Raw genomic sequence first — 16,562 nt, forward strand, 5'->3', positions numbered from 1 at the left:
ACCACAAGGTTCGTGGCCTTCCCTGCAAGGTTCCAGCTGGTAGCTTGCATCTTTCTCATCTTGCGGCTCCATGGTGTCTCACTGACTCTGCCTTCTTTCTCCCAGCATTCAGCTTAGGTTTCCCCACGTACCTCTGTTTTTCACCGCTAAGCCACTGGCCAAAACAGATTCTTTATTCATTAACCAATAAAAGCAACACATATACAGAAGAAATTCCCATACCACATCACTTTATAGTAAAATTTCAGGGATGAAGATATCTGGCAGTTATCCTATTATTCAGATCTTTTTAGCTCTTGTGCTTCTGTTTGTTTGCTTGTTTTTCTATGAAGCTGAAAATTGTCCTTTCATGATCTGTAAAAAATTGTATTGGAATTTGATTGGGATTGCTTTGAATCTGTAGATTGCTTTTGGTAGGATGGTCATTTTTATTGTATCAATCCTACTAATCCATCTTCTTATAACTTCTTCAATTTCTTTCTTAAATGGCTTGAAATTTTTATTTTTCAAGTTTTTCATTTGTTTGGTTAGAATCACCTTAAAATATGCTATGTTTCTGAGACTACTGTGAAATATATTGCTTCTCTGATTTCCTTCTTAGTCTGTTTTCCTTTTTACATATGATTTCTTTTGCTATTGCTTATTTTATATTAATTTTGTATCTTGATACTTTAATGAAAGTGTTTTTAGGTTTAAGTATTTTTTTTTAATTTTTAGGGCCACCCATGTATACTATCATATTATCTTAAGATGAAGATGCTTGTCCTTTTCCTTTTTTTTTTTTTGTTTTTTTTATTATTTTTATTCTTTTTTTAATTAAAATTTCCACCTGCTCCCCGTTTCCCATTTCCCTCTCCTCCTCCCAAATATTGCCCCCTCCCCCACTTCCCTCCCCCTATCCCCACTCCTCTTCTCCTCCCCCCACACCATTCCCCCTCCCTCTCGATACTGAAGAGCAGTCCAAATTCTCTGCCCTGCGGGAAGACGAAGGTCTTCTATCTACTTCCAGGAAGGTGAGCGTCTAAACAGGCTAAGCTCCCACAAAGCCGGTTCATGTATTAGGATCGAAACCTAGTGCCATTGTCCATGTCCTTTGTTATCTTCAATTCTGTTAATTTGAACCTCCTCCCTATGCCTTTTAGTTAATTTGGATAAGGGTTTGTCAGTCTTATTAGTTTTCTCAAAGAATCAACTCTTCATTTAACTGATTATTTGAAATATTTTATTTATTTGTTTCTGTTTTATTGATTTCAGAACCAAGTTTCATTTTTCTTACTCTCTCATCCTTTTGGACGTTAGCTACTTGGTTTGTTTAAGAGATTTTAAGTATACCATTAAGTTTCTAATTTTTTCAATGTAGGCCCTTAATGCTTTGAACTTGACTCATAACTACCTTCATTATGTCCCATAAATTTGGATAGTTTTATTTTAATTTTTTAAAATTACAAAAAGGTTTTAATTTTTTACATTCTATCTTGAACAATATTTCATACACTAGTGAGTTTTTCAGTATTAACATGTTTATAAATCTTTCATTGATTCTGTAATTGTTGATATTCAGCTTTAATTGGTAGTAGTCAGAGAAGATACAGGATGTTATTTCAATTTTCTTATATCTATTGAGACTTGCTTTATGTCTAGGTATGTAATTAGCTTTGGAGGAGTTTCCCTGACCTGCTAAAAAGAAGTTAGAATTTTGGGGGGAAGTGAAATAATCTGTAAATATTTGTTATGTGCATTTATTTTATTATGTAATTTAAATAAAGCAATTCTCTATTTTTGTGTGGATGACCTATTTATTGGCTAGAGTTGTGTATTGGATGCAGACATTATCTCTGTATGAGGGTCAGTATATGATTTTAACTCTCATAGTGTTTCTTTTTATGAACTTGGGCACTCGTGTTTGTTGCATGGATGTTTAGAATTGTAATACCCTCTTAGTGATGTTTTCCTTTGAAGAATATATAGTGTCCTTCCCTATATCTTTGATTTAGTTTTAATTTGAATCCTAATTTGTCAGGTATCACAATGGTTAAACCAGCTTTATTTTAGTATCCGTTTGCTTAGAGTATCTTTTCCATGCTTTTACTCTAAGGTGATTTTACTCTGTTCTTGATGTGGAGATGTGGTTCTTGGATGCAGCATAAGGATGGCTTCTGCCTCCATTTCCAATCTGTTGGTCTGTGTCTTTTTATTGGAGGATTTGAGTCCAATGATATTTAGAGTTTTTCATGAACACTATTTGTGGATTCCCATTATTTTGCCATTGTCATGTGGTCCCCTTCCCTTTTTGAAATGTTATTCTGAGATTATTTATTCCTTGTGTTTTCTTGAGTGTAGTTAAGTGGTCAATCTTTTCAGCTTGAAGTTTTCTTTCTAGTACCTCCTGTAAAGATTGATTTGTAGAATATACTATTTAAATTTGTTACTATATGGTAGCCTTTATTTCTCCATTTATTGTGATTGAAAATTTGTCTGAGTATTGTAGTACAGGCTGGCATCAGTGGTCTCTTGAGTTCATAGGAAATTGATCCAGGCTTTTCTGACTTTTAGGGTTTTCATTGAAAAGTTAAATGTTCTTCTAATAGATCTGTCTTTGTATGTTATGTGGGATTTTTTCCTTTAGAGATTTTAGCATTCTTTCTTTTTTCTGTACATACATTGTTTTGGTTATTATCTGTCATGGGGAATTCTTTTTCTGTTCCATTCTATTTGGTATACTGTATGCTTCTTATCCATTGATAGAAAACTTCTTCTTTAGGTTATGGAAACTTTCTTTTATAATTTTGGTAAAAATATTTCCTGTCTTTGATTTGGATTTGTCTCCGTCATTTATTCTTATTATTCTTAGGTTTTGTCCTTTCACAGTATTCCACATTTCCTGGCTGCTTTGTGCCAGGAATTTTTTAGATTTAACCTTTATTTTGAGCTATTGATTTTTGTTATCAAGTCTTCAATGCCTGTGATTCTCTTTTCCATCTTTGTCAGGAATGTTTAATATGAGCTATTGTGGGCCATGAAGAAATTGCATTATTTATAGCATTGATAATTGAGATGTCAATCTGCCAGAGGAATTACTTCCGAGTGGGGAAACCTCAAGCAAGGCTCACAGACCACTGAATCTGAAAGCTGTTGCTTTTGTCTGTAATTTCTCTTCTGCAATAATAGGTATATTACCTCTCAATTACCATGCATTTTCTTGTAATGTGTACAAGTAATCTTATAGTTACATCTCAATCTTAAGGGCACACATATTTGTGATTGATCAGAAATATGATTTCTCTCTACACTGTATTCTCCCCATTACAGTGAGAAACTTAGAAGCTTGTTCTCAATCATTAACCTTAGTGACAGAGCACTAAGACAGAGTTGGCTAGACATCTGTCCTTCTGAACAGATCACACACAGAACTTTCATAGATATTTCTCATGAAATTGCAGGTGTCTGGACTTGTAGGATCTAAATCCTTCAGATGACTTACAGTAAACTAGGGCAGTATTGCAGGTATCTGTCCTTGTTACAGCACAGTCCTCTTGGAGCTCTGTAACACCTACATTTTCCTAAGTTTCCTTCAGTGAGGTGAACCAATTCAAAATAGCAATTAACACTTTGTACTAGCTTTAAAGACAAGATTTGATTCAGTAGACAATACTTTTGTTTAGTTCCTGAGAGTCAGGTGATAAGAAAGACTGTTAACTGACTATATCTAGTTATTATTAGTCATACTTAATAAATGTAATAAATGTGTGTATTCTTTGACTTCTTTTTAAACCTCTCAATGGTTTAGTTTTCCCTTTGTAATCTGTAGTGGCCCCTTTCAAAGATGTCTAGGACCTCCCCATAACTGCAGCTGTGGTTAGCTACAAACTAGCTGATAAGTTTTTCTACCCATCTTTTAAAAATTCCTGTGTCCCAGAGAATTTTCCTTGTAGTGATTTATTTACTAATAATTTTCCAATAAATGGAGGTGTATATACTTAGGGTTTTATAACAGCAAAAAGAATGAGAATAGAGAAATAAAATTAAGAATGTAAAAGAATAAGATTGGAAGAATAAGATTGGAAGAATATAGAATGTAGAGAAATAAGAATGTATAATAAATAAGTGTGCTAGAATTGGAACAGAATATTAGAGCTAAAAAATTTAGAGAGGACAAGAAAATTTGAACTAAAGAAGAAATAAAGAAAATTACCTCTGATGCTGTGTCAAGTTATTATAGAAGTCATTCCATCTCCACTTTTGAGGAACACTACTCTGATAAACCCTGGACATGGGGCTGAGAGTTGGTCTCTTGACCTTTATTCTTCTCTTACACTTCTGGTAAGCCTTCCCTCTGAGATTCCCTATCAAGTGTCTATTTTTGTTTTTATTTTCAGTTTCCTCAATTTGGGATTTCTTAATTGATTTTATTTATACTTTCATGTCTTGAACAGTTTTTTTTATTTCATTCCACTGTTTTTATTTTGAAGACTTTATTAATGTTTCATTCATATCCTTTTTGAGGTCCTTGAACATATTCATAATAGTTGTTTTGAAGTCTTTTTCTTGTACATCAGAAATGAAATTACATTTAATTTCTCAGAACCTATTATAGTACAATTACCAGGCTCCAGTGGAGACATGCTGTGAAATAATCCTTTTGTACATTGTGAAACTGTGTATTGCTATGATTGCTAACTAATCAATAGCTAAAGTTAGGTGGGAAAGAAAAACTGAGAATGATGGGATAAGGATGAGCAAAGTCAAAAGAGTTGTGAGCCAGACTGAGAATGAGTCAGGCACACAAAATGGGATAGAGGTAAAATCCCCAAGCCTTGGGCCAGCACAACAGATTAATAGAAATGTGTTAAGTTCTAAGAGCTAGTTAGTAATAAGCTAGAGCTATTGGCCAAGCATTTATAATTTATATCTCTGAGGAAGTTATGGGAAGCAGATGATAGTTACTTGGGAGTTGACAATTAGGACAGGAAAATCCTGCCTATAAATGTTACTCACTGTCTAGTGTAACTCCACATAAGACATTAAAAAACTTTAAAAAGTTTCTAAACACATAAAAATGGAGTTAAACTCAACTTCCTATTTTTCTATCTCTCATGCCATCCACAGAACAGAGACACATCTCTTGACAGCTGTCTTTGAGTTGTAGAGATTGGGTGTAGGAGGATACTTGGATAAAGAAGGAGTTACCAGTGAGATGGAGAGGAAACAGGACATGCCAGAGAGATAAATTACTTGACCCTTAGGGCATCAGATAGATGAATAGAAATTGATTAAGTTTGAAGAGTTAGTTAATAATATGCCTGAGCTATTGACTAAGTATTTATAATTAAAATGTCTTAGTTTGTTTATTTGGGAGCTGCAGTACAGAAACTCTCACCTACAGACATGTTCAAGCTGTTACTGTGTTTTTAAACAGCTGTCTAGGCATCTAAGTTTGCAATAATTGTAACTCTAGAAGTTCATTTCTGATCTTGTCTTTTTTGTTTAGTTTTCTGATCCTTGGGTTTGGCTTTGCTTTCTCAATCTCAATAGCATGTTGTGGTTCTGGGTTGCTTGGTTTGGAGTAACTCTGTGTCCTTGCCAGATATGACTGCTAGGAGTACTGGATAGAACTTGTTTTTAAATACTAGGAGCTGTTTGTTTTTAGTTGTTGGAATATGGGGATGGGTTAGAAGGAAAGGGAGAATGCTTGAGAGGATCTGTATGAAGGAGGGGAGATGGCTCTTCTATGAGGATCTGTAAGTCTATAGAGAATGGAGAAAGAAAGGGAAGACATTCCCTTATCAGTGGTCTGCTGCTGGAGAATTGGAATTGAAGAAATGGAAGGGGAGTGAAGATCACTTACCTGTTTCCCTGACCAGGTGTGCTCCTACCAGGATTGGGTATTTCACCTACTGGGAAAAGAGAAAATCCTTCCACATCTTCTTCCATCTCTTGGCTTCTCTTGACTGTTAGACATTTAAGGAATTGAAAGTAATTAATTCTTTAGTGGAGAGTGAGAAACCTCCCTAACACCTCAGAAAGAAATGTACTAGAACAGAAGTTCCATGGTGTCAGGAACTGCACTTGATGGATAGGTTTTAGTATTGGAAGAAATTGTAGCTGGAAGGGGAAAAACTCAGCACAAGAAGAAGAAAATTTTCAACCTTGTCATGGAGAGAGACATGAGAGATATTACACAATGTATTTTAAGTTTCTTATTTGTCTTCTATTACCAATATTAGTTTCTCTTTTTCCAGGTCTTTTTTTATTTTTATTTTTTTCTGAACGTAATATTTCTTTTTTTAACTTTTTAAAATTGATTTTATTGAGTTATATATTTTTATTTGTTCCCCTCTTTTCCTCCCCCTTCCCCTCTACCCCATTCTCCCAATTTACTCAGCAGATCTTGTCTTTTTCTACTCCTTGTGTAGGTTAGATCCATGTATGTCTCTCTTAGGGTTCTCATTGTTTTCTGGGATTGTTAATTGTAGGCTGGTTTTCTTTGCTTTATGTCTAAAAGTCACTTATGAGTGAGTACATATGATTTTTGTCTTTCATTCTTCTCCACATTGAGATTTCAATTTTCCAAAGTATTTTGTACAACAAATCTCTGCAGATGATTCACTCCTTAGTGTTCAGCTTAACAGTGAAATGTCCCAGTCCTTGAGACAAAACTGAACCAGACTTACTTTAAGCAAAAAGAAAGAAAAAGGTGGGAGAGGAAGGGGAGAAGGGGAGCGAAGCAGGGGAGAAAGAGAAAGAAAGAAAGAGAGAGAGAGAGAGAGAGAGAGAGAGAGAGAGAGAGAAGAAAGAAAGGAAGGAAGGAAGGAAGGAAGGAAGGAAGGAAGAAAGAAAGAAAGAAAGAAAGAAAGAAAGAAAGAAAGAAAGAAAGAAAGAAAGAAAGGAAGGAAGAAAACCTAGGGCTCAGGAGATAGTTAAGTCAGTATACTTCCCACGACACAAGAATGAGAACTTGAGGTCAAGTGTCAGCACACACATGAGGTGTTTTCATGGTGGCATAAACTCTAAGAGGTCTGTAAAGGGGAAACAAAAGCTCTGGCTTTGTACTTAGGATTTATTTAAACAAAGTCATTTGTTAATTTTATGCTTTTCATGTTCTCAACTCTGATGTAGAGCTATTGTGGGGATTTAATTACAAACACAAAGACCCTATCCATATTTATATATAAGACCTTCTTTTAAAAAAATGAAATTAAAATTTCTGATACACACAGGATGGAGCGGAAGGAGCAGGAAATTTAAAAATCAAAGACTTGTCTTTTTTCTTTCCTATCTACCATCTCCTGGATGAAAACATAGAGGTAGACCTGGAGGCTTATTGGAAGGGAAAGAACAACCCTACAGGCCTGTTACCACATAACTTTTATTTTAAGATTAAAATATTGCGCAATGGTGGCACTTAATCTCAGCACTCAAGAGGCAGAGGCAGGCAGATCTCTGTGAATTCTAGGTCAGTCTGGTCTACAGAGTGAGTTCCTGGACTTCCAGCACTGCTGCACGGAGAAACCCTGTCTCAAAAATTCAAAAACAAAACAAAACAAAAACAACAACAAAAATCACTATTTACTGCTAGTTTTTAAGTGTTATCCTGAACTAGAATATTTTATATTCAAATAAATCAACATTTAAAGTCACAAGCCACTATCTCTCCTATGTCCTCTGAGAGGGAAAATGGACCCCCAAACAGGGACAGTCCATACCAAAGATGACAGGCTGAAAATGTAAAGATAGATTTTTTTTTACATCAAAATGAGAACATGTCATTTAAGCAGCTTAATAAGAAAATAGCTTTTTACATCAGTAATGGAAATAAAAACAGCAAGGTGAAACTGTGCATTCTGTTGTGAATGCAATAAGTGAGTGAGAGTTGGGGGAATGGAGAAGAGATGGAATGTAAGACAGGCAATTTTGGATGCTGTGGACTTTTGTAACACTTGGGAGTTTTCCTTAAGTGCATGGCAGTGCCAGGGATTAAACCACATTCTGATTTAATGATTTAAAAAAAAAGAAAGAAAAGATCCTGACTGCTATTTGGGGAATAAAGAAAGAAAGCAATATATGAAGCAGGTATTTAGTTTTGAAGGCTTTATAGTAATGTAGACAAGAGGCAATGACCTACCAAATAAATGTTAGATTATCCAATAAGTGATTTTAAGTTAATCATGTGCATATTTCAAACGGTTCAAGGCATGCATCTGATGCTAGGGTTTAAAAACTTTTACTTAATATAAAAAGATTATATAGCTCAGTAGACTGATGACAACTTAGGAAAATACATAGTTTGATTGCAGGTGACATTTGGCATCCTTGATTTTTATCATTCTAATGTACAAAGACAGAATGATTCTAGAGAAATCAGTAATAAACATAAGAAGTCAATACATCTAAAAAATTTCATAAGTTTACAGGTTTATGAAAAAATATGCAAGCTTAGTAACAGATAGAACAAATAGGGTAATTTGGTGTAAAGGAATAGTGATATGTCACTTGCTATATAGTCACACTTTTAAAAAAATTGTTCCTTTTATTTTTTTCAAATTATAATATAATTAGATCAATTTCCCCTTCTTTTTCATCTCCTAGCCCTCCAATATACTTTTACATGCTCTCTTCAATATTCATGACTTTTTTCATTAACTGTTGTTATATACATATGTTAATATATACAACATATACATATTCCTAAATACATAAGTACAATCTCTTTAGTGCGTATAATTTTACCTGAATGCATATTTCCAGAGTTGAACATTTGATAGTGGATAATCAATTGTGCTCATCTCTGGGAGAGACTAATTCTTCTGTTTTCAGCATTTCTTAGTTCTTGTAGTTCTTTGTGTAGGATTGAGGTTGTGTGTACAAGTTCAAAGATAATGAATAATCATTTCATATGTTCCATTTGGTGACTTCATTATAGCATTTACAAAACAGTTTAATATCAAGCTGAAAGACAAATTCTGAACATTTATTACAGAGAAAAACAGGCATGGGCATATTGATATCTATAGAAAAATCTGAGTGCATAATTTTAATGATAAAATGGAAAAAGCTCGTTCTATTTTGACATAGATTAATTGGTTAAGTTATAATTTTGGCAACACATTAGTTAAGTTCTTTTAGATCATGAAAGTAACCGATCAATTGTTAATTTTGTAAAGTAAGTGCAATGCCCAATAAAAGTATTTGGTTATATGAAAAAACTGGAAAATACAGAATGTGTGTGCTAAGATATAAAAAGGAATAACTGGAGAGAGCTTGCAAAGGAAAATTCTAAGGCAAAATTAAAATAAAGTGCCTGTTATAAAATATGCATCATCTAATCATATTGGACTCACCATGATATTATACGTGGAAAGATGCTCATGAGCCTCTAATGTTTTAATAGTTGTTTACAATGGCATTAGTCATGTACAATTGCATTTTTAGCTATAAATCAAAGAAACCCAATGAGAAAGATGAGGGAAGTGCAAAGTTTTCTACCACTCCTGCTCTGGGGAATGTATAATCCCTGAAGTGAGATTTGAGTTGAATATTATCTCCAAGGACACCAGGGTGAAATCATCTTCATTTCTGTATAAATAATAACTTGGAATTGTCCTTCCTAAAGCATTTTAATTAAGGAAGAGGATCTTAGAGAGGTTTTTATATTAAATCCTAAAGATAATACACTTAGATAAAATTATTTGTGTAATGCTACATGGATGGTATTATGTAGAGACAAGAAATGAGAATGATTTACATTTATGTTCTCTAATGTAGAAAGTAGTTTGACAAAAATCATAGCAAAGCATGATTGCCTTTAACTCTCATATGGTGTCAGAGATTGTGATTCACAAATGCTCGGAGCCTTTCTGTAGAAAAAGGGAGAGGCATTAGTTGAGAATTGCCATTTATTTTTCCAGAGGCAGAGGCAGAGCTGTTTCTGTGCAGAGAGCAAGGACAAGGGGCAGAGATTTCTAGACAGAAGGGTAAGCATCATCTTTATGCTTGTATTTCCTTTCATGTGCTTCACTTTGTGCATCTTTGGCTATGAAGTTTAGATGGTTGAAAGGTTCATGTACACGTAGTGCAGATCCAAAGTTTGTCATTTCTCCAGGATGTTTTGAAATCAGAGAATGCTCTGTGAAGGTGATTCCAATCTCCTGCCAACTATACATGCTTGCTATACATGCTGATGAAACCAATGGACTATTGTCAGTCTCTGCTCTAGTTCAGGTCTCCAGATCTCCATCCATAATGACACACAATCTTAATAGGCTGTAACACACGGTAACTAGACTGTAGTGAGGGAAGGTTGACAAGCATAAACTGGAATGAGAGAGACAAATAGAAGCAGAAGGATGAGAATGCCTGTGTGTATTCTTGGCACATTGCTCACATGTGTTTTCTCTATTCTTAACTTTCCATATATATCTCCCTCATAGGACTAGCAATAAAACCAAAAATTAGGCAAGCTTCAGACAAAATTCTCTGGGCTTCTGGATTCAGAGTGACTATGTACAGCATCTTGTCGCAGTTCTGAATATGACTCTTCTGCCTTTCAGATCCTGAGAAGAGAGAATGCACACGAAGAATATTTCCTTCATTACTGAGTTTATCCTGGTGGGTTTAACAGAACATTCAGAGACCCAGTTTCCCTTCTTCTTCCTCTTCCTTGGCATCTATGTTGTCACTGTGGCAGGAAACCTGGGGTTGCTCACTCTAATTGGACTGAATTCTCCCCTTCACACTCCTATGTACTACTTCCTCTTTAATTTGTCTTTCATTGATCTCTGTTACTCTACTGTCATCACTCCAAAACTGTTGGTAAACTTTGTTTCAGCCATGAACACAATTTCCTATGAAGGATGCATGACTCAGCTCTTTTTCTACTGCTTCTTTGTCAGTGCAGAATGCTATGTGTTGACAGTCACGGCATATGATCGCTATGTGGCCATCTGTAAGCCCCTGATGTACACAGTTACCATGTCCCCTCAGGTTTGTTCTCTATTGACACTCATTGTGTACATGGGGGCATTTATTGGTGCATGGGCCCACACAGGGTGCATGCTGAGGTTGACCTTCTGTAAGGACAACATCATCAACCATTACATGTGTGACATTCTTCCACTGTTGGAGCTCTCCTGCACCAGCACTTACGTCAATGAAGTGGTAGTATTCATTGTTGTAGGTTTTGATGTAGCTGTGCCCAGCATCACCATCATCGTTTCTTACACATTCATTCTTTCTAGCATACTTCGGATTCATTCCACTGAAGGAAGGTCCAAGGCTTTCAGCACTTGTAGCTCACATATAATTGTGGTTTCTGTTTTCTTTGGGTCAGGGGCTTTCATGTACCTCCATCCTTCCTCTGTTCTCTCCATGGATCAAGGGAAAGTGTCCACTGTATTCTATACCATTGTGGTGCCCATGCTCAATCCTTTAATCTACAGCTTCAGGAACAAGGAAGTCAAGGTTGCCTTGAGAAAAACCTTAAGCAACAAAATATTCTCCTGAGCTGATGGTAGTATTAGTTATTAAAAGGCTTCTCTTGAAATGTGAAAAGAAAGGCATTGGAATTGACCTGGCCTGAAACTTTGGAAAAGTAAGGATATCCTATCATCTGACAGGGTTATTAGAAAAAAATAAGTTATTACTACATCATATTAATTGTGGAATTTATTTCTTTCTCCTTTCTTTTGTCATTTTTCTTATTTTAATCCTCACAGTAAGCCTCCTGCTTTGGTCTACTGAATGAAGGGATTATACTCATGAAACATCATGCCTGGCTGTTTTTCTTTCATTATATTCTATGTTTTCCTCAGTGTTTCTGGGTAATTTTCATATCTTGTAATGCATAATTGCCAGTTAATTATACATTAAAATATTTTTTTAATTATTAATTAATTAATTTAATTATTAAAGATTTCTGCCTCTTCCCCGCCACCACCTCCCATTCCCTCCCCCTCCCCCAATCAAGTCTTCCTTCCTCCTCAGCCCAAAGAGCAAGCAGGTTTCTCTGCCCTGTGGGAGGTCCAAGGACCACCCACCTCCATCCAGGTCTATTAAGGTGAGCATCCAAACTACCTGGGCTCCCACAAAGCCATTACGTGCAATAGGATCAAGAACCCATTGCCATTGTTCTTCAGTTCTCAGTAGTCCTCATTGTCCATTATGTTCAGCGAGACCGGTTTTGTCCCATACATTAAAATATTATCATTTAAAGAATCCCTTTGGAGAAAATAATTTTATATATACTTTATAACTATACATTTCATTGTTGTGAAGGTGAATTCTCTCTAAGCACCTGAACTCAACATACAAAAATCTTTAAAATATGTATAATTTTGTAAAATTTTATTATTATTATTTTCATGTTAGCAAAACATTTTATATATTACAGTATATATTCAAAGTACATAAAAATGTTATTTTTAAATACATATAAGTGCAGGGTAGTAAAATAAATTTTATGATGAAACTAGTGATCTCATGTATTTAGCCTTTTATATTTATAATATATAAAATATCTGAAAATTTTTCAATTATATAATATGTTAAATATTTTTATTTAATAAACTATGATCATGTATATTCTATTTCTTCATGTATTTCTATTTCTTCTCCTAGATCTTCCATACCACCCTACCATCTCAACGTTTTATTTTTTTCTCTGTCTCAAAAAATGGAAGTCAAAACAAAGAGAAAAAAGCAAATAATACAAAAATTTTTCAACAAACAAAACAAAAAGCTTATGATCATCATTTAGCTCATTTGGTGTTGGTTAACTATTTCTGGGCATGGACCTGCCCTGGAGTCTTATTAGCTATACTTACCATGTTGGGCAACTTGTCTTTTGAATATTTTCCTCTATTGTAACTGAAACTTTGTATTTTTTAATCCACATTTCCCCATTCCCTTCCCTCTTGTTCCTTTAGGAAGCACTATTATATTCTATTTGATTTCAACATTTTCAGAATTCACATATAATTGCTAACTCAAGCTGTTTGGCTTTCTGGAATTACCAAATTTCTTTTGGTGTAATGCATTCTAGGTTCATCCATATTGCACAGTCTTATCTTAACTAACTTCTATTGTGTTACAGATTACATAAGTTTTGTATCCTTTCATCTTTTGATAAGAAATCTAGGTTGACTGCACATGTTGACAGAGGTGAATAATTCTGTACATACCATGGAGGAAAGAAGAGTCTTTTTAACACAAAGATTTCTTTTTCTTTGTGTATTTACTTTCAGATACATACAGTTCATATAACAGTTTCATTAAGGCTCTTTTATATTGATTATTTTGATGCAATATAATCTGATCAAGTTTTTTTCAGTCTTCCAACTCATTCTGATTAACCTCACCTTCCCAACCTCACAACTCTACCCTCTTCTCTCTCTCTCTTTCTCTCACTCTCTCTCTCTCTCTCTGTCTGTCTCTCTCTCTTTCTCTCTCTCTCTCCCTCTTTCCCCCCCTCTCTGAATCAAACCAATTAAAAAGTAAAACAAGAAACACTCTTTTATACACAGCCAAAACATGCCTAAGCAAAACATAATGATACAAAAACTCTAGAAAAATACTGTTGATTTTATTTTGTGGTAGATAATTACTCCTAGGCATGATCAAATTCCTTATTATATTTTATAATGTCTCTGTATACTTAGAACCACACAATATATAAGGATTTCTTTTTCTTTCACATCCTTCTAAATGCTTGTCTTGTTTTCCTTGTGGATAATAGTTATTCTAATAGTCATAATGGGTTTGTAGTATTGGTTTTATATGGAATTGCTTTCTAATTCATGCTGTAGCTGAATTTTTACAATATACCTATGATCATTTAAGTTCTCAACAAATTTTAGATACTGATCTTTAATCAAGTTTATAGTCTGTGTATATTTCCTTAATATCTGCAGGTTATCTTGTAATTTTGGTTAATTTCCCTTTTTGTGGAGAGTTTCTAAATTTGATGTGATTATGTAGGCTACATCATTGCTGTCGTTCCCTATTCATTTAAGATTATATATTTTAAATTTCAGAAAAATGTCACAAAGTCTGTGAAGAAAAACAAACGATATTTTGATCAAGTGAACTAATAATTACACTCCCCGATAAATGTCTAATAAAAAATGAAGCTAAAAAGCATCACCAAACATGCACTCAGGTATTTAGAAGTAATAATTAGTAAAAAAGAATACATGGTTGTGTGGAAACTAGAATATTTTTCATTATGTGAAGTCATAAATAATTCTTGGTGCATTTACACAAAGCAGTTTTCTTTAATTAAAAAGAAATTTGTCAAACCACAAAAACACATGGAGGAAACTCAAAGGTATGTTACTAAATGAAAAAAGTCAATCTGAAAAGTATACAAATACATTGCATAATTCTAAATACATAACCACCAGACAAAGTGAACTATAGTGCCTACATTCTTCACTGTTACTGGAGATTATGGGTAGGAAACAAAAAATAAGTGACATCTATGAAATTTCTTAGGGCAATAAGCTAATCATAGTAGACACTTGTCAAAACCTAAAGAATTATAGCATCTAGAATAAGTCACAATTTAATCATGGACTTTGGTTGATAATTGGTGTGTCAAACTTGGTTTCTCTCTTACAATAGAGGTTCCATTCTAGAGCTGCAAGTTGGTAGGAATGAAATATGAGCCAAGTTAGGCCAATAGCTTAATTTGTACTGTCTACTTAACTTTACTGTGAGCCCACAAACTGCTCTAAAGTTATATATGGGTGTTACATATATATATATATATATATATATATATATATATATATATATATATTCCATGCTGTGTATGGTACCACATGCTTAATATTCTTTTTTTGTTTTTTTTATTTTTATTGAACTATATACTTTTCTCCACTCCACTCCCTTCTTCTCCCCTCCCTTTCTGCCCTCTCCTATGATCTCCACAACCTACCTTAAGACCCAGAAATACCACTTTTATGTATATACCCAAAGGATGCTCAATTATGCCACATGGACATGTGCTAACCATGTTCATAGCAGCATTGTTTGCATTTATTGAACTGCAATAAAACACATTTTGAGAAAGAGAAAGTGGAAGACCTCAGCACACTCACATATTTAAAAACTGTAAGACCAAGACAGCTCCCAGCAATAAGTATATTATCATCTCATTTGTTCTTTGTGAGTATTGTATATTGTATATTGTGTTTTAGGTTAATGATCATACTTTTTAATTGTTTTTATTGAGTCATACATTTTTCTCTGCTCCCCTCCTTCTTCTTTCCCATTCTATCCTCTTCTATGATCTTCCTGTCCCCAATTTACTCAGAAGATTTTGTCTTTTTCTACTTCCCATGTAGATTAGATCCATGTATTTCTCTCTTGGATCGTTTTTGTTGTCTAGGTACTCTGGAGTTGTGAATTATAGGCTTGTTTTTGTTTTGCTTTATGTCAAATAGACACTTATGGATGAGTACATGCTATATTTGTTTTTCTGGATTTGGGTTACCTCTAAATATGATGTTTTCAGATCTGTCCATTTGCCTTTAAATTTCAAGATGTCATTAGTTTTTTTTTTTCCTGTGTTTTTTCCATTGTGTAAATGTACGTTTTTCCTTATCCATTCTTCAGTAAATGGACCTTTAGGTTCTTTGGATCCAGTCTATTTGGTGTTCTGTAAGCTTCTTGTATCTTCATAGGCATGTCTTTCTTTAGGTTGGGAAAGTTTTCTTCTATGATTTTGTTAAATATATTTTCTGTGCTTTTGAGTTGAACTTCTTTTTCTTCTATATCTATTATTCTTAGGTTTGGCCTTTTCATGGTGCCCATATTTCCTGGATATTTTGGGTTACGTTTTTATTAGAGTTAATGTTTGATTGACAAGTCTATTTCCTCTATTGTATTTTCAGTACTTGAGATTGTCTCTTCCATCTTTTGTATTGTGCTGTTCATGTTTGCCTTTGTTGTTCCTGATTGTTTTCTCATGCTTCTGTTTCTATTTCTTCAGCTTGTGTTTTCTTTATTGTCTCTATTTCAGTTTTCAATATTTGAAAGTTTCTTTACTATGTTTGATTTCTTTTACTTGGTTGCCTTTAAGGGATTTGCTGATGTCTTCCAATTTTTTGTTTGTCTTTTCCTCCATTTCTTTGAGGGAATTTCTCATTGCCTCTAAAAATTTCAAACATTCTCTTGAAGTTATTTTTTTAGTTCATTTATCTCTGCTTAATCTATATTTAGTTGTTCAAGTCTTGCCGTTGTAGGGTCTTTAGATTTTACTGATGTCGTGTTGTTCTTTGTGGTGTTGTGTGTGTTCTTACCTTTTCTATGCAACTTTTCCTTTAATTGGTGCCGTTGGGGCTGTCTGTGATTCTGGTGATTAGTCTTCTAGGTGCCAGTGAATCCAAAGCTCAAATGGTTGTTCCTCATGGTGCAGTTAGTGCCACAGTTTTAGTTACTCCTTTGGTCACTCCGTGTTTCTGGAGGTTGCTCAGTGCTTGGGGGCTTTGCTTCACTCTCTTAGAGTTTGCTCTCTCAGACCTGCTCTAGCCTAGGTTGTCGGCATTGATCATTTTCTGTAAATC

General features: G+C 34.4%; 1 protein-coding gene across 1 annotated transcript; it reads left to right on the top strand.

Annotated features, from left to right (window-relative positions):
• Positions 1-6,491: 6,491 nt before the first annotated feature.
• LOC130873027 (olfactory receptor 145-like) lies at positions 6,492-11,499 on the top strand. Its single transcript, XM_057767527.1, has 2 exons — positions 6,492-6,501; positions 10,559-11,499. Exons 1-2 carry the CDS (start codon positions 6,492-6,494, stop codon positions 11,497-11,499), a joined length of 951 nt encoding a protein of 316 aa, XP_057623510.1.
• Positions 11,500-16,562: the final 5,063 nt, after the last annotated feature.

The sequence above is a fragment of the Chionomys nivalis genome, chromosome 4 (genome assembly GCF_950005125.1).
Source record: "Chionomys nivalis chromosome 4, mChiNiv1.1, whole genome shotgun sequence".
Lineage (NCBI taxonomy): Eukaryota > Metazoa > Chordata > Mammalia > Rodentia > Cricetidae > Chionomys > Chionomys nivalis.